The sequence below is a fragment of the Streptopelia decaocto genome (genome assembly GCF_964273445.1).
Source record: "Streptopelia decaocto genome assembly, chromosome: 4".
Classification (NCBI taxonomy): Eukaryota; Metazoa; Chordata; class Aves; order Columbiformes; family Columbidae; genus Streptopelia; species Streptopelia decaocto.
The window spans coordinates 46,697,296-46,715,693 of NC_138658.1; the positions used below are offsets into that span (position 1 = coordinate 46,697,296).

The 18,398-nt window shown below is 40.7% G+C and overlaps 1 protein-coding gene across 7 annotated transcripts in view; it reads left to right on the forward strand.

Moving 5' to 3' along the window:
* The window catches only part of MTUS1 (microtubule associated scaffold protein 1), a 120,551-nt gene that overhangs the window by 78,145 nt on the left and 24,008 nt on the right, over positions 1 to 18,398 (forward strand). For all 7 annotated transcript variants that reach the window (XM_082050403.1, XM_082050405.1, XM_082050406.1 and 4 more), the window contains one exon: positions 13,764 to 13,981. In XM_082050403.1, the coding sequence (XP_081906529.1) occupies positions 13,764 to 13,981 (218 nt within the window). The remainder of the gene's footprint in view (positions 1 to 13,763; positions 13,982 to 18,398) is intronic.

An 18,398-nucleotide genomic window follows, 5' to 3' on the forward strand; every position in this document is an offset into this window, starting at 1 on the left:
GTGACTTCTCTAAAAAGCCATGTGTACTAAAAGCAGAATTTGGATGTTAGCTATGTTTTGTAACTTGAAATTGCAAACTGCAGTCATCTATTTTATGAGGAAAATGTTAGAATTTAACTTTTTAGTGATCTTTTGATAAAATATGATTGTGCATAACAGCACTGATTATAGTGCTTTCTACATGCTTAGAAGTGCTATTGCCTCTCTTTTTAAAGAACATAAGTGAATTTTAGTCTAATCTGGATTTATTTGTGTTTAAATGGATGTAGAGCTTCATGAACACAGGAAGCTGTTGCTAGATACCTTCAGAAACAGTTTTGGCCCAAGGGCAATAATACAAAATATAGCTGAGACTCTTTAAATTCCCACTGCGTGTCCTACTTCTTTCACAGTATCCTTTAGGCAGCATTACAATGCCACACTTAAGTCCAGTGACATTTGTTATAGTCATGTAACATCAGCTCATGCTAGTGTGATTGAATAAATAGATTCACTCTGTCCTCTCCATCCAAGATAGCTGCAGATGCTGCACAAAAGATGATGTTGCATATTAATGTGCTAATCTTGTGGGCAAAAATGTATTTTACAGGTCTCTTCTGTACAGTTGTTTTCAAGGAAAGATGATGGTTCCTTGCAAATTTCTGAGCCTTACATAGACTCTTACTCTGAAAGACTTTGAGTGGTTCAGAAAAACTAGAGAGAAACAGCAGACTCTTGAATCTAACATTAAGCTGAGGCCATAAATTTTCTGTCAGATAACTAATCATGTGTTGGTTGTGAAGGAAGAATTGCTACATTGAATTAGGGGCAGGCACAATTGATAAAACAAAGCTCAGTGATTCAGTTAAAGTTCCAAATTAGTTTTGGGTTGTAGGTTGTTTTGTGTTTTTTTTTTTTTGCTTTCATTGCAATGTGAAGTGCACCTCCATAGTGCATAAGTAAAAAGTGACTTTCAGACTTAAAGGCTTAATTCTTCCTACAATTTCTACAATACAGTTCTTCTTACAGTTAGCTGTTAAAACCTAGGGTTGTTGGAGCCAAGTTTGATACGTAGATCTGGAATAAATCTATGAAGCAAAAAATTGTTTGTTAACTTCTCTTACTTGGATTTGTAAGTAGGTGTCTCTCCCTGTTACTTGATGTTTATCCCTAGCATACTTAGAATGCTTACCAGCCCTTTTAGAAGCAAGTTAAAAAATAGTTGAAAAATAGTAAAGCTGTCTACATATCTGGCTTCACAGAACATAGGAGACTGCTGTGCATGTGTGAGAGCAGAAGACAAAGCTTCTCAGCTGTATGAAATATGTGGCACGTAGAGAGATTATAGTCAGTGATTTAATCTATGTGAGTCAGATCAGGTTTGAGCTGGAAGAAAAGGTATAATGAAAAAAAATGTGGGATGGTGTTTTGTGGTAAGACTTGAAGCAGTTGAGCAGTCTGGTGAAATGCCTTTTATGTCTAGGTAGCGTTTACCTTGCCTCAACAAGGAGTGATGTAAATGGTTTCTGGAGGCTTCTTCCAGCCATGTGTTTGTGATGCTGAGCATGGTAGGATGGACTACGGTATGAAGGAATGGGTTCAAGCATTGCAACTGAAACGGCTTCTTTCTTTCTGGCCATGCTTCAGCCATTTCACTCCCAATCACACTAAGAACTGGGATCTTCAAAAAGGCTGGAAAAGGAGAAAGTTGGTCCGACAATTCTGTTCTCTGGTGGTGTGTGAGGGTTTCCTACGCACATGTGGGTATGTAGTGGGTTTCTTCTGTCACACCACACACACACTGTCCCAACTGAAATTGTTTATCCAGATGTGAAGATAATCCATGCCTAAGTATCTGCAAACAGGGAAACTGGCAGCCCTGAGTGTATCCAAGAAGGATGTGGAGGGAGAAGAAGGGATCAGGATTTGCATCGGGGAGGCAATTAATGAGATCTGGGAAGGGCTTGCAGATGGTGTGATCTGCTCTTGGTGGGATTCCCTGTCCCAGTTTAGTCTGGGTCCTGACTTCGTAGACAGAGGCTGCAGAATGAAGGGCAAAAACATGCTGTGTCCTGTACTTGTGATGAAGCAGCAGAGGGCACCAGGCAACAATGAGCAACTTCTTGTATAGGAGGTGGAAAGGAAGAGGAAAGCAGAGAGGAGTGAGGAGCCTCACACTTCAACAACACTCTGTGCTTGGTTCTTTGGACAGATTTGAGTTTCAGGGGTGACAAGGCACAGCTGCAACTATAAGAAGGTATGCAGGAAAAGAGAAGACTGCTTCAGATGCCTCTTTGCCTACTCAGAGCAATACCTGAACTAGAAACTTACTTAAACATGAACCCCTTATATAAACTTTGCTGTTAGCTTCCAATATAGCTTTTTTTTTTTTTTTTTGTTGAAAAGCTACAGAACTCAAAGGTTGACTGTGGTGTATATGATGAACTGTTGTAGCAAAATTCAAATACCTAAACCAAGCATAGTAGATCGAGACATAGTTTACAAACTTAAGGCATCAGCACACTGTAACACATCCTCATGCAATTACTTTCCATTCTGTTGTCATCTTTGTCCTTAAAAACTGGATGTCTCACTGCACTGTGGTTTTGTTGTTGCTGGTAGTGTTTTTTTTTTTTAAGGTGGATGAAAAGTTGTTTCTTTCATGTACATATGGCCAGTCCCTCTCGTATAAAAATATCCATGCTCTAGGCTTTGCATTATTAGTACGATAAACTGGTTCTACCATCTTCGCTTCCTTTTTTTTTTCTTCAGACAGTGGTTTGTAGCACTATCTGGTTAACTAGCATGTGTCAGGCTTTGTCCTAGTTCAGAACAAGCTAAGAAATCAAGCATCAATATTGCTCTTCATCGTTTAGAAAATAACCAGAACAAGCCTGATCTACTGCTAGTCTAGCTGGTGGATGTTAGAGTTGTCTGCTGTAAATTTGTTTGTTTGGTTTGCAGTTATCTCTGAATGTATGGTTGCTTATTAATATATTGATATTTGTAGTTGATACATACTGGCTAGATGAAAACATAATTCAATTCTAGATGTTACAGTTCCAATAAAATTGACTATATTATACATGCAATATTAAGAAAAATAACTTTGTCTATTAAGTGTTAAAAACTGAGCTAGAGCTTCTGTAAGATAGGCCTCTGGTACATGAAGTAAAAAGTGTTACAGGTACAATGCTGAGATTCCAGAGTATTAGTCAGGTTTGCATGTGTACTATGCATTTAACAGACAGACATCTGTCTGATACAGTAATTACATGCTTAGTGTTCAAGTCTGGGACTCCTTTAGGTCCTTTGTAAAACTTGAATTGTAAAGAATATCCCTTCCAATCTACTAATCTGCTAGAAAATTTGCGCATTGCTATTTTGAAGTGTGTGTTTAAATTCTTTCCTGCCATCATCACTGTTTTTGTCAGTGTACCACTAGTAGGGTTGACAAAGTGTGTGTCTGTTTGACATCATCTCACCTGTCTCACCCGATACTAACTTTGTCATCCTCAAGACTGGAAAAGAAACAGCTACTGGTGGAATGACAGAGAGACATGTAATGCTAAGACAGCGGTAGGGTACAGTTCAAGAGTGTTGATCACCAGACTTTCCTTCAAAACTTGCTCTTCAAAAAAATGCACAGGCTGGGTGGTCAGGCAGTTGCAGTGATGACATGAGATGAGCTGACACTCATCTTTGTACTTTTATTTTGGAAGCCACCAGCAATTTGGAAGATAATGCATTTTCTCAGCTGTAGTTCACATATCTTTACAAACATAATAATCTAGCTCCTTGCAGAGCTTCAGTATAAGGTTAATGTAGGTTTTAAAACATCTTCAGAACTCTGAGTAAGGCTAATGCAACATTGGGATTCTTTATACTTAATTGGTGTAGTAACAGATCATATCAAGTTACTGCCAAATGAAAATGTGTCGTTAAGCATGTCGTTAACATGCTTCCTCTAGGGGGAAAAGCACTGTGTTCCAGGTCATTACTAGCACATTTGACAACATCCTGAAACAGTTGTACAGGCTTGAGAGCCATATTCCATAGGACAGGTGACATTTTAGGGAAACAAAGACACATGGGTGTTAATGAATTGGATCAAGGCATGTTCTTGGTTGAGAAATATTGAGGCTTTAATAGATGGTTAGTTTTAATAGACACGTACACAGAGAACCCAGTTCAAAGGCTGCCATGTGGGGAAGAGTCTATTGGGGTAGGAACTAGTGCTGAGGCTTATCTAGGAGCCTTAGTGCAATGTCACACTCGCATTGTTGGTATTTTGCTTGCCTTGGACTCATGGCAGCCTCCAGTACCTCCTGGTGATAGGAGAAGCTCTCTCTCCCTCATGAGAAGATGACAGGGGTATGATCATAACCCAAAAGAAAAAGTTCAGGGCAGAGGGCTTGCTACACACTGTGGGTTATCACTTTGGGGCCTGAAAGAATATGATTCAGATTAACTGGCGAGGTGTAGGCTGACATCTGTCTTCTGAAGAACTCTTGTGCAGAAGTAGTTAAAGACTGCTTGGGGTTGCTTAGCCTTTTGTGGAGATCATGCAAAAGCTTGCTTAGAGAGATCTGCGGTTGGAAAACTTGCCTTGTTTGCTATCTCTTGTTTTCTTCCCAGTTGACTATATTCACAGGTTTCCTCTTCCACTCCTGTTTCTGTATAAAGTATGTTGTAACAAAACTGTGCCCTTAGTTCTTGCTCTATTGTCAACAAGCAGGAAGCTAATAAAGAGCTGCATGTGGTATATTATAGTTTCTAGGTAACAGCTTTAGGCTGCAGGACTCTGACACGGTCCGTAAACAATTGGTTTCTTACCTAATAGCATTGTAATGGACAGGGAAGTGTTTGACATGCTAATGGGTTCTGCCTCAGAAGAGACTTGCCCTACTGGCGTGAAACCCCATGTGGCCAGCGCTGCAAGATATGTGTGTCTTAAGCATGTGATTAAAGCACTGAACGGGCATAGAGCTCTTTGAAGTATGTAAATATGTCTGAGATTTCTCTTTCCTTTCCGCCATTGTGTGTATAAAGATTCCGTTACATGGCTAGAAGTGAGGAGTGAAAAGGGATGGATTTAAAATGCTGTACTGGGGCTAGAAGTCAGTGCCATAATACTAAGTCAACAGATGAGTTCGCACAAGAGAACAGACACAGACTTCAGAAACAGTACTTCAGACTGAATGCCTGGAAAAATATGTGATGATTCTGCACTCCTCCTCCAGGCTGTGCCAGCATTTAAGGAAAAATATGCTGAAAACCAAAAACCTTTGTACTCCTGCAAAGAAAGGCAAAGGGATTTCTGCTGTGTATGTTTTAATCCTGCTGAGTCAGTTTAAGCATCTAGGTCAGGTTTTACCTGCCTGCAGTTAAATTTTATTCAATTCCTGCAACCTTTTGAAAAGTTTCTGTGATGGTTACTTGTTATTTTGTTCAGAACGGCTTGAAAATGACTTGAAGACAGCTACAATAAGCTGATGTTCCTGGACATGGGCAAGTGACTGACCCTAAAGAAGGGAAACTCGAGAGGTTAAGGTTAAGATTAAAGGAAGGGGAAAGCTGTGGTTCTGCTCTAGAGAGCGTTCACTTGTTGTCTTGGGCTTCAGACCATGCTGATGCTGGGAAGAGATGCAAGGTGAGAAGTGTTGTTTCTCTTCACCCAATTTCTTGAGAAAAGATCAGCTGAATAAGTATCTGAGGTACAGTGTCATCTTCGGAATTTCAGTTGGGCAAATTGTTTAGGCACAACTCTGAAAAGTGAAGCTGCTTTCCTGTGGGCTGGAACTGGTCCATTACTGATGTGCTTAACACAAAAACAGCAAGTTGGGGCTCTCTGCACTGGCTTATACAGACAGGCCTGAGGCGGAGCTTAGAAACAGAACATCACTTCTTCAGGAGTGTGTGTTGGTACAGTCATCAGCCTGGACTGTGAGTGGCACAGCAGGAACGTGTGCATTTGACACTTGCCAAGGTGAATGCAGGCAAAAATTACAGTTAACCAAGATGCGGAGCGGCTTGGGGGGGTTGGAAGACTTCCATCCAAGTCTAGCCTGTCAAGCCCTCTGCAGACACTATTAATTTAGTTTTGTGACTGCTTTTCCTGTATATTTGTCTGTAACCATTGCCTGGGTTTATAGCCCAGAGCAGGAGTTTTGAAAGAATTTTGGGTGGTAATTTACAGCTAGCCAAATTTCCAGGTCCTCTCAAAGATAATGTATGTACCACTGGAGATTAAATTCAACTACTTCCTTATTGGTGTGGATGTTCATAAGTATTCCTCTCTGAAGTCTCACCAGGCAAACTTTAAAATCAAAGCCGTGAGATCAAATGGTTGATGGGTCTTTCTGTTGCATTGCTCAAATAGCTTGTACGCATTGCGGTGGTGGGAGGGCAGTGGGGGAAGATGGTGGGAGAACTGTAGAGATTTTTTTTTTTGAGGCTTCAGAACTAGCTGTGTAATGATTTAACATACAAGGTGAAGTTATTTACTCACTTATGGGCTGGTTCAGATGTGAGACTGAGATTTGGTAATTCCTGAAGGGAAAAACCCCAGAATCAGACCCATGGGTCATGCAGTTCTGCATTGCTGGGACTAACTTGCTCACAGGAAGAAAAGATAAAGCATCTAAAGGTCAGCAGAGCACATCTGTGTTCTTCAGGCTCTAATAAAAACAGGTAGACCATCAAGTTTACTTTAGTGTTTATCAGTGTATTTGGAGAAATTTGATCCAGCTAAAAACTCCACTGAACGCAGTTTAGCTGTAAGTGTTTCATGACTGTTAATATTGTACAGGATACATATTTTGTAATGCTTTCCGTAAGTTGGTTCAGTGTCTGTTGTGGGATGTGTTGGCAGCATATAATTATCTTTATTTCAGTCTTTTAATTGTAACTTGGCTGATTACATAAATGAGTATATATCTAGTGTGTAAGGATATATTCTTGTCCAATGTTCCCTGTTATTATTTGTAGCAACTATTCTGTTCTGTAGTCCTCTCTAGTCCTTACTCTCTTTTTTATTTGGTATTGTTTTCAATTTGGTTTGTCGTGTTCTCAACCTCTTTGCCAATCTAACACCAAGAAGTCCAGGGGTGGCATTTTTGTTTGGTTTGTTTTTTTGGCAGTGGGGGAGCGTGTTCAGTTACCAATTATAATTAGGCGTAAACCAGACTTTTTTGAAAGAGGGAATAGTCAAGACACAGGGGCAACTGGATGCTTCCTCTTTCATGTTTGGGAAGTGAAAATATCTGGTTGCTGTTTTAAGTCTGACCTCTGTCCTAGCTGTACAAAATGGTCAGCCATACAGAATGTGAAACCACCCTGAAGGTAAAATAATGGATTTTTTTGTATGATTCACTGTAAGCTTTGTGTAAACTCTTTTGTTTATATTTCATATGTGCTGTATTACTTAACACTAAAATATTTACTTAACATGAAAATATAACTGTCGTTTAGTGGGTTTCTGTGTTGACTTCAGAACCACGTGTGGTGCTTTTCTCAGATGTTTTAACTTCATGGATTTTATTCTCATAATATTAGAGCTATAGAAACAGGGGTGGTTTGTGTTTGCTGTTAGCTAATTGCGTAAAGGATTTCTGTGTTTTCATGAAGCAGACTAAATACTTGCCTAAAAACAGGCAAACAAAACTGCAACCAAATAGACCAGATTTTATTTTAAATATTTTCTTTTTCTCTAATTTTTTATTTACTCTCAAGAGAAAATCCTCATTAGTGTTTGACTTCTGTTAATCTATGAAATCAGGAGGTTTTTCTCCTAAATGGGAGAAAATGTTAGGATGCTTGAGATGCATCAAAGATGTTACCTGGATTCAGGTAACTTCAGATTGTGCTTCTGCAATCTTTTTGTGTGCTGGTCCTTAGTGGTGACTGTATGTGACCAGTAATACTCAGGATCTCTCAGCATAGCTATCCAGCTAGAAATGGGGCAAAGGCCTGAGCGTGGAAAGAAACTACATCTGTGGCCTGTAGCTGTGCTAGGAAAATTTCATCAGAAAGCCACTGTCTGGTGTTCTGTCAGGTGATATGAAGACTTGGAAGAAAGCTCCACTGTTGGTATTGCATTCATCAGAGGCTGCGATACCACTGCCGTAGCAGGACACCTGGGGGATACCTGCAAGCCCTGAGGTGCTCTGTGTGGAGGATGTCTCTACCTTCCTGGTCCCATGAGTGTGCCTGGACTGGTGTAGCAGGTGAACTGGCAAGTGAGAAGTAACCTTTTGTTGCCAGCAGGACTCCCCAGATTGGTCCTTTGGCCAGTGGTCCTGTGGTGCATTGGAAGTCCTGCATCTGTGTACACATGGGCTGTCGGCATTCTTTGTAACACTTCCCAACCCAAAACAGTGCTGACAGGGGTTACTGTGGTTTTGGATGGATAACATAGGTCCTCTGCTCTGGGGTGACTGTGGGATCATCAGTGTCTCCACAAGCATCCAGGAGCCATGACAGGACCACAATTGCAGTGTGAAAGCTGTCCTGAACTCCAACTTGTGTGCTGCTCCAAGTCCCACTCTGAATGCCAGGTGTTGTGCTGAATACCAGGTCGCCTCTTTGAAGGCAGAGGCTGACGCCTTCTGTAGACCAAGATCTGTGTTGTGTTGGTCATTTTTTTCCAAACTGAATCCAATGACTGGGTAATTAAATAGCTGTGTAACAAAACAGCTGATAGCCTGGTGGTGTTAATCTACCTGGTTTTACATGGAGCCTAGACCTGTTATGAGTTCTGTCCTTAAAAGTAAGAAGCCTTAGCTTTTACAGAGAAAAGTTCACACTCAGATCTGGTAGGTAAAAGGGTTGGCCTCCTTAACCTGCCAAAAATGTCTCATTAGTCAGTTTTCCTGTATTGCTCTGGTAACTGTTTATTGTTGGTGGACTAGAGGGCTTCCTCAGGATCTGGGTTCTTGCAAAGATTGCTGAAAGAGCATTGCTAACTGTGGGAACAGGGAGGGCATTCAGTGGGAGGAGGCCAGTGTCTAAGGTGCTTGCAGTTGCACTCCTGAGCCCTCACTGCAAACATTAGCAGAAGGACAGGTACATAATCACCTTGTTGAATATACAATAGAAATAACTATGTGCTGTTGAAGTGTTTGGCTTTCAGGTCCTGCAGGCAACTCAGGCTCCTTTTGAGCCTTTGTGTTGGCAAGGAAGGGCCACTGCGTCTTACAGAGTGTTTGGCTGCGTTGCAACAAACCTGGTTACTGATGCCCAGGCATACTTTGATTGATGCACAGATCAAATGACTTAGGAGTGGCTTTTGGGTGACGTCCCACGTACAATGATGTCAGCAAAAGATTTTTAAAAATCTGGGTGTGGCATAACTGCCAATTAAACTGATTAGTGCTGTGGTTGAGTCCTGAGAAGGAGCTCTGGCTCTAGGGCCCTGCCTGTTAAAGTATCTTATTTAGTGCCTTTGTCTCGCCTTGTACTAGACTTATACTTGGAACCTTCACTGCAGCACTCTGTAAATTGAGGTAGGATAGAATACCAAGGGCTACGCGCCAGCTCTCTTGCTATCTTGGGAAATCTGCTACCTGCTCGCAAATGTCCCTGACTGCTTGGAAGCTGGGACACTGGAAGAGGTCCTGCGAGTGCCCTGGGATCGGGATGGAGTGCCTCGCTGCCCTGTTGGCAGAAGTCAAAGCTAGCCAGGAGGTGATGCAGGCTGGACAGAAGGAGATAAAGCGTGATGTGGAAATGTCTCAAGAGGAAATCAGAACAGTGTTAGCACTGCAGAGGAGCCAGCAACAGGTGAAAGAAGATCTCAAAGCGGAGGTGAAGTCCAGTCACTTGGATATAAGAACTGTGCTTGAGGAAATCCAACGAGTAAGAGAAGAAATGGTAGCTCGCTTAAATACTCAGGCTGATCTGGTCTTACTGATGAAAGAAGTGAGTGCCAATTTAACATGTGTAGAGAAGGCTTTCCAGAAAATGGAGGAGAGACAGAAAGTTTTTACCAGCCTGCATCTTCCTACAAGAGAAAATGTTGACCAAGGATTTTCCTTTGAAAAATGCTTACATGAGACACACAGGGGTTTTGAAGAACCTGTGGAAGCTAACTGTTTGGACGAAGAATGTGGAAAGAAGGTGTTTGGGGGTAAGACAATGGCGATGGCAAAGGTGTGGGGAGAGAAGTGAGGTTGTTCCTACTTGTGCTTGTCAAGTAGTTTGTTTAGGCTACTTGGAATTCTTTTAAGAAATTGAATTTTCTTAAAAATTTAATTTCTTGCTTAAAGAAAGCAATTTACAGCTAGTATAGACATTAAAACACAGGCCTCCCTAGTACATGATAAGTAAAGGAAGGCTTTGATTTGGCTCTGCAAGCCAAAAAGTGGGTGTTAGGTGTTTCATCTTGTAATCCAGCAACAGTGCACGAGATAGAGAGGCTCAGGAAACCTGTGGTACCAGGCAAGCTCCAAGGTAGCCTGCCGGTCAAGTACAATGTTAAGTACTGGGCAGTACCCCAGCACTTGAACATAGCTTTATGGAATGCAGCCTCACATACAGAGAGTTGTGTGTTTCTTGCTTCTGAACACCTATTAACTAGAGAAGCCATGTATGGGAAACAGTTTGCTGTGTGGAAAAGCTTGGGATGTGTCTAATATTCTCCCCAAAGAACTGGAGTTGGCAGTGACATCTGTGTAGCGACTGCAAAGGGAGTGGGAGGATTTCTGAACCTCTTCCAAGGTCATGTGGTATTCTTTTTGCCAGCGAGATATTGAATCTTCTGTGAATGATTCTGTATCACAAGGTTTAGTCTTTGCAAAATCATGGGGGTTTAGGTTTGGTTGGTGTGTTTTGTTTTTGTTTTTTTCTAATATGAAGACTAGGACATTAGGTGGTGATTCTGCCCAGTTACTGTGCTCGTACTTGAGAATCTGATTTCTAGTCTTCATAAACTGAGTAGTTCAACTAGATTGAGTAACAGTGTTTTCAAGTCTGTTGGACAGGAGTCATGGACCTGACTTAAGGGTGGAAGGTGTTCTGCCTTACAAGTGTGACTATGTAAAGGTGAGAAGGCAAAACTGAGGAGGAATTGGGCTGGTAACCAATACTGTCTTTAATTTAGATTCTATCACTGTGTTCTATCAGTAATTAGAATCATGATGCTTTTGCTTTAATGAAAGCATGGCTTTTGTTTTGACATCACAGCCTGCCTTGTATACAAATCTGGAAACAATCTGTCATTGCCCAGAGGTACATGGGCCATAAATAAGCATTGGAGTGTCACTGGTGTTAATCTGTAGAGGCAGCTCGTGCTACAGAGGTTTTATGCTAGCAGAGAAATGCTTTTCAACATTTGAAGTGGCTACATATAGCATGTCTGGGATAAAATTGCCAGCAGGAATGTCACTGTATTTCTCTAGTGCATTTTTTTCAGCTTTTTTTAGATTCGTATCCAGGGTTGGCTTAGTTGGAAGTTTGAATGAGCTTCTCTAGGAAAAGACTTGATAGTGTGGGTACCACAATAAAAGCAATGATGTGAAACTGGCAAACTGATAAAGGCTGACTGAACTCTGGGAACAGTGGATATCTGGAGTCTTGTGTCATTTGTGGTTAGCTGTTAAATCACTGTATTTAAATGAAATAACATCATTAGGTAACAGTATGTGATGTAACTTTTTCCCAGAATAAAAATTGTTTGCAAGCATTTGTTCAGGTTTAACACAGATCTGTCAGGGTCCTGCAAATGGTTGTAGAAATAATTTCATATAGTTAATTAAATAATGACATTAGCATCTGTATCAGTGAACTTACCCAGTAACCTTAAATCGAGAGAAGTGCTCTAGTTCTCTGTTTATTGTAAGTGGAGCATTCAGGAAGGGAGGTGGAATGTATGAGAGAGTAGGAAGGAGTATGTGAGCCAGTAGGGCAGGGAAGGACTGGCTGTACATGTTTATTCTGTAGTCCCTGCTCTTTTTTTCCCCTCTCTCTTTGATTATTATCTCTTGTGATTTTTGAAAAGGCTTCAGAAGGTAATGAATGTTTTTCTAAACACAGTATTCTCCATAAGATTGCTAGAAATGACATGGTTGCTCTCAGCTGTGAACTGTCATTTATTTAAAGAGGTCTACTCAAAGGACATTGTAATGTCTGCACTGTCAAAAAAGAAGTGCTCACATTAGTTAAAATGGTGGTAAAAAATAAACTAACTAGAACTGGTAGCCAAGCTTGATCTTTTTTTCCCCCTAAAGATTTAAATTTTGATTTGGGTTATCATGCTGATAACTGCTCCATTATTAAACCACAAGATGGTATGTTTCTAGTTCAAAATATACCCTTTAACAGTCAGCATCTCTGAGCAGAAGTGTAGTGAAATCTCCAAGAATACAAGAGCACCAGAACATGATAAAGCGATATGCTGACAATTCTCTTAACTATGAATGATGACATAAAATCTTGCCATGAGAGGATTTATTTGAAAAACTAACAGGCTCAGGAGGTACTTCATGCCAGCTCAGTAAGAGAGGCACAGAGGGCATCAGTATTTTGAACAGGAAACTTGTTTTCAAATGATTTAAAAAACAAGTGAAGGCTCTGCCCAGCTGATGTATTAATGCAAGAGTTGATGTCAGTCAAACTTGCATTAACTGAGAATCAAAGCTTTTGTTATTAATACTGTCTCCAGTTATATGATTGAACCTGACACTGCTGGAACTATTCCAGAGTCACTTGACAACCTTCAAAACAGGTTCTTGGGCTTCAGAAAGGACTCATGAGCAGCTACTTCTAGTTGGTTAGTTTGTCCCCCATTTTTTCTATGTGTTCCTATTTTTCTTTTCTCTATATCTCACCTCTCAGGTTTTTTTTCACTTATCTTGAATAAATCTTGTTAAGTTGAAACTGTACAACGTAATCTGCTTAGATGTCTTCATTAAATTGCCAAGGGATATCTGTGTATTGCATCACCCTTTTATTGCAAAAGTGTTTGCTCGCTCCCCATGCGATCAAACAGGGAAGACCGTCCCTATCTGCAGAGCAGCACTGTGCTCCCTTTCCAGTCTGAAGGCAGCAGAGAAACCTGTCACCTCTGCGGTGTTTACGAGTCAAGCGCTGGGTTGTGTAATGTGGTTTCCTCTGAGATTAGGTGATTGTGTACTGTGAAGGGATGGAGCTTGCAACATAACTAGGAATATTGAATCAACAATGTCATTCTTGGACGATGAATAGTGGCAGGGCAAGCTTCAAGTACATTACATTTTAGAGCGTTTTTGAAGTCTCATCCTTATGACTGAAATTGCTGGCACTAAGTGCTGCAAGACCTCTAGTTAATAAAGCTCAGAGCAGGGATGGGTTTTTTTGCAATGAAAAATTTGAAAGGAATAAAAGGACCAAGTAAATGTGGGGAAAAAGGGTTTGTGTTCAGCAATACTTTAGAGTGCAGGAAATACGAAATCCATGTTGCAAACAAGAGTCATTAATTCTTCTGTTAGAACTACGTTACTAGATAGGTAGGATGACAGATCTTGCATTTTATGAAAATGCTTATTTGAAGCACACTGTGAAGACAGCATGCTGAAAAGTAAGCCACAGAAGTACAAAACTCTGTATACAAAGTTATGGTACTAGAAATGAACCTGACACATGACAGGGTCTGCTCTGCCATGCTACTGAAATAACCCTTTCTCCTAGTTAGGACTTCAGGAAGAGTTTGTAAGAATTTATGACTACTTTCTTTTGCATGTGTCTTTTAAGTTTTGGTGAGACTTCAGTGTAAAGCATGTGTTAATTAGTTGTTGTTGTTGTTTTAGTTGACAAGGGCAAGCAGCGGAGTCCCAAGAGCTCGTGCATACAGACTCAAGCCTCCACAGATGTGCATCCACCTGCCACTAAAACAGCCGAGCTGACACAGTACAAAACAAAATGTGAGACCCAAAGTGGAATCATCCTGCAGCTGAAAAAATTCCTGACAAGCAGTAACCAGAAGTTTGAAGCTTTAACAGTTGTGATCCAGCACCTACAGTCTGAGGTAAAAACTTGCAGCTAATCAATTTTAGCTTTAATTAGTTGAACTCTTCTCAACAAAGGTTTCTGAAACCAAATGCATGACATCTGTGTTTCTATTGCAGTGATTTTTGTTTTCCTGTGGAGGTAGCAGTAAACCTGCTCCTGGCATCATTTGAATAGAAAAATAAAAACCCCAACATGGAGTTTTATGGTCTCTTTGTAGCTTCACATCCTTTTTAGAAAAGAAGCTTTTAAATGTTGGTAGTCAGAGAGTCCTTCAGGTTTGAGTACCTTTTAAGCATATACTTCAAGTTCTGCCCTTGTAGGAAAGGCTACTTTGAACAGATAATCTGCATGGCCTTGTTTTGTTATCTGACATTGGATAGAACAGTATATAAGGGGCAGATACATTTTTGAGCTGTTCAGAATAAAGTGTGAGTTATAATGATTGTGCTTATTGAGTCTTGCATTATTGGTGGTGTCTTAAAATTACCAACATTTCACTTTAAATTCCACGTGCATTTCTGTTTTGGTTTTTTTTGGTTTTTTTTTTTTTTTAGAGTGGGATTAATCTGATATGATTTAATCTTTATTTGTTCTAGTCTGTTTGACGTACATAATGACCTAATCAGTTTGATATTACACTAGAAACTTTTGGTCTGCTTTGAAAACTTTTGAGAGAAGAAAGATCTGAAGCTAAGGAAATTATAAGTTATGGATTTATGCTGCAACAGTTGATGCAGGCTTTAATAGCACTTCCTCTTGCATTTATAACTAATGTTCCGAGATTGGTATTAATTTTATTTCAGCTGTTCTGATATACAGTGATTTTATAGTCTGGTATAAGAAGAAGCACTGAGTTGTCTTAGTATGCTGCCAGAAACATGACATTCTCTTCTTGTGGGGTAATATCTGCTTGCTCTCATTTAACCTAAAAATACTGCATTTAAGTCCAAGTCTGCTTCAATTCAGTAAGAACAGTGGCTCTTAGCCAGTTTTTGGGTTGACTTTTTAAAATTCTTGCTTGGAACACCTTTCTCTGCTTAGGAACTAGTTTAAGATCTTCAAAGCAACTTGATACAGGATTTTTGGATGCCTGTCATCTAATATGAAATAGTGAAATTTTATATGTGAAATTCTCATTGCTAGACTTCTGTGCAGTCTTGCAATTACTGTATAATAAGCACCTTGATTTTTGGTATCTTTTATAGTTAAATATCGTGGCCTAGATTCTTCTCTCAAATATTTTGTATTGCAACTTTTCAAAATTCAGGAATACTTTATCAATGTAATGTTTAATGAGAAGAAGTCTGTCATACATATTTGCATCTTCCAGCCTGTTTTACAGGTCACTTAGTCTAAACATGATTTTTTTCAATCATGGGAATGGTTTTAAAAAAAAAGTGGTGTTGAAGATGAAAGGAAAAGAACTGCATGGAGGAAACTAGTAATTTTGCTTCTTCCTATTTTATTATTCTTTTGCAGATGGGAAGAAAAAAAATCTTATTTCTGTCACATTGTATACAATTAGTAATCTTGGAGAGCTAAGTCTAAGCACACGAATCTAGGCTAAATATGACATATCTATGTACTTTCATACAAGTTATTGGTATTGCGATTGTTTTTTTCCCAGGATTAGACAATGCTTTGGTGAACAGTCGCTGTCTTACTCTTGTGTACTTATCCCAGGAGTGAGAAGGACTCTTCTGCCATGGTGGCCTAAGAAATACTCAGAATTGGGTAGTTAGCTGGGGCAAACATCCTGTAGGGTTTTTGTGTTTTAGGGAGCACTGAAGATTTGTTTTGGTTTTGTGATTTGTTTTAAATTTGTGTTGTGATTTTTGTTTGTTTTTCCTTCCTGGTGAGGTGTGGAGTCTGGTATAGATAAATCTCAACTGGCCATACATTTGTTTTTCTGAAGTATCTCTTGCGGACACCTTTGATGTAGTTTTCAATCTCTTTGGGTAAACTCAAGGCAAAACTCAAGAGTTGGGTTTTAGCTTGTACGGCAGGGGCTCATAGCTTAACTGTGCAGAGCCAACTGAAAGTAGCTTCAATTTTTTTGTTTAAAAAACCCCAAACAAACTCATGCTTAGCTGATGACATGAAGAACAAAGCTGTGCTTCCATTCCCCCGAGTCGAGCGAGTGTGAAGTGACAGGATGCAGTGTGAGCTGAGGAAGCAGCTGGCTGGAGCCAGAGGAGGGTCCTGCTCTGGACTCCTCTGGTGCTGGCCTGTCCCTGCAGAAGGCTGATTCACCTTCCCGCTCCCAGGAAGCTAACTTGGGCAAAGAGAAAGCATTTCATTGCCATATCAGTGATGTGGACTGTCGTAATGTGTGGTCAGAGTCAGTGTGAGATGGGATTGAGGACAGGTTCCCTGGCCAAGTGGAGGAAAGAGCCAGGGTGAGCTGGTCGGTCACTTTGAGGCTGTGCATCCCAGCCTGACTCTCTTGGCAAAACCTGCCCCAGCCTCTCCCACTTTCCCTGCAAAGCTGAAGCTATTGGCATGTGATTCAGCTGTTGCGTTTGAGTTTGCTTTCCTTTTATTTCCAAGAGGTCCCAATGTATTTCTGCACGAAAGTTTAAAGTTGCTTCTCATGAGCTCGTTTGAAATGAGATATAGCTGTGAAGGAAATCAGGACTTGCTGGCAGTGACTTCTGTCAAAGATGGGGCCAGCCTATCTGGAGTGAAGTTGAGAAGCTGCTGTTGAAGGGTTAAATGAGATTGAGCAATGCTGCTGTGCTCTTTCTGGCTGAGCAGGAATCTCTCACAAAACTATGCCTGAGCTCAAACCTGTTCGTTGCAATCCTTATCTTGGAGCTGTCAATATTAACAGCTGGCTCAGATAATACCTTCACACTTGAGCTGTCAGGGTTCGTCCAGAGGGTTTCTGTGCTTAACTACCTTTACCAAGACTCTTCTGAATTGAAAAATGCTAAAAACCCAATTTTTACTTCTTAGGAGCTACTGTTGCACTGGGTTAATATGAGATGGAAACCTTATGGCATGCAGAATGCTTGATGGCAATGAACAGAGTGGCTGGTGAGAACACCATGCGGTACCAAGCTTTTCCATTGTCAGACAGGGCTATGCGCACCAGTCATGTTAGAAACCTGTGTCAAACTGTGGGCTGATCACAAAAGCAAACTCAGTCTTTCTAGACCTCTGCACTCCCCCTGATCCCCTGGTAATTCCTGTGACTTCATCGCTGTTTTCCTGGTTTTCAAGTTCAAACGAGAAAGGAAAAGTGGCAGTACAGAGGAAATGGTGAAATCAGCCATTTACAATAAGTACGTGAAGTGCCAAGGAAAAACATTTTCCGTTAACTTTTAACTGCATTAATCTCTGAAATTTGCACCACTGCATTTGAGTTGGTCTTTTAACTTCCGCTGATACTCATTTTGCTTATTAATTTTGAATTTATTTCTTGTGCGTTCAATAACAGATGTGTTCACAGAGGCTTTAAACGCATGGTTTAGCACATGGTCTGTGGTAAGTCAGGCCGCGGCTGCCGCTCCTGCAGCCCTGCTCTCTCTGCCCTTGCCCTCCTCTCTGCATGGGCTGGCGCTTGCCTCGAGGAGCGAGTCTGGGCACCCATTCAGGAAGAAAAAAAGTAAAAAAAATTATTATGTGTCTAGTGTTACAGGCTGTGAGCCTCTACTTCTTGCCTCCTGTGGGGCACTCGGCCCCTGCGGGCCTCAGGGCTGCCCCTGCAAGGCCGCGTGAGTGCTGCAGCTGTGGGGTTTGAACCCCTGACTCACGGCCAGGGATAAACTCTTATGTTTGGGGATGGGGAGTGTTTGGTTTAGACCACAGCACTGACTTAATTTCGAATCTAGTTTTGACTGTTCAAGGAAGACATAGCATTCAAGTGGAAAGGTAATGTATTGTTAGTGACTTGAATGGCTTTGTTCGAGGTGTGAATTGACAAATATTACCTTTTCATCCTCTTATTTTAAAGCATAAATTGCCACATTCAGAACTACTCAGTCTGTTTAAAAAAACTTCAGATGGGTAAAGCTTTAGTTGTTATAAACACCCATTTCTGTTCTTCTAGTTTAATAAATGAATCTAAGTGTTTCAAGAGCTTTCAAAAGATTTTGCTGTGGCTTCAAATTTGTGTCTGTGCCACAGGGTGCTACAGGGTTGAACAGAAACTAAATTTCACTGTTGTGCTTCTCTTGGTATGGTTATGGAAAGACTGGTATTTATAGTTCAAACTTTACTTGGGAATGACTGTGGTGACATCTTCAAGGAGTTTCCTTCATAGAGGGAAGTGCCATTTGAGAGGCTACAGTAACTTGGCTATGGGATGTGGATACCACTAATTGTGGATGTGACACAGGAAGTAACATAAGGAATGCGCTGGAAATTGTGTGGCTGAAACAGGCTTCAGTATTTCTAGGTAGAAATAGGAATTAACCGTAAGTATTTAT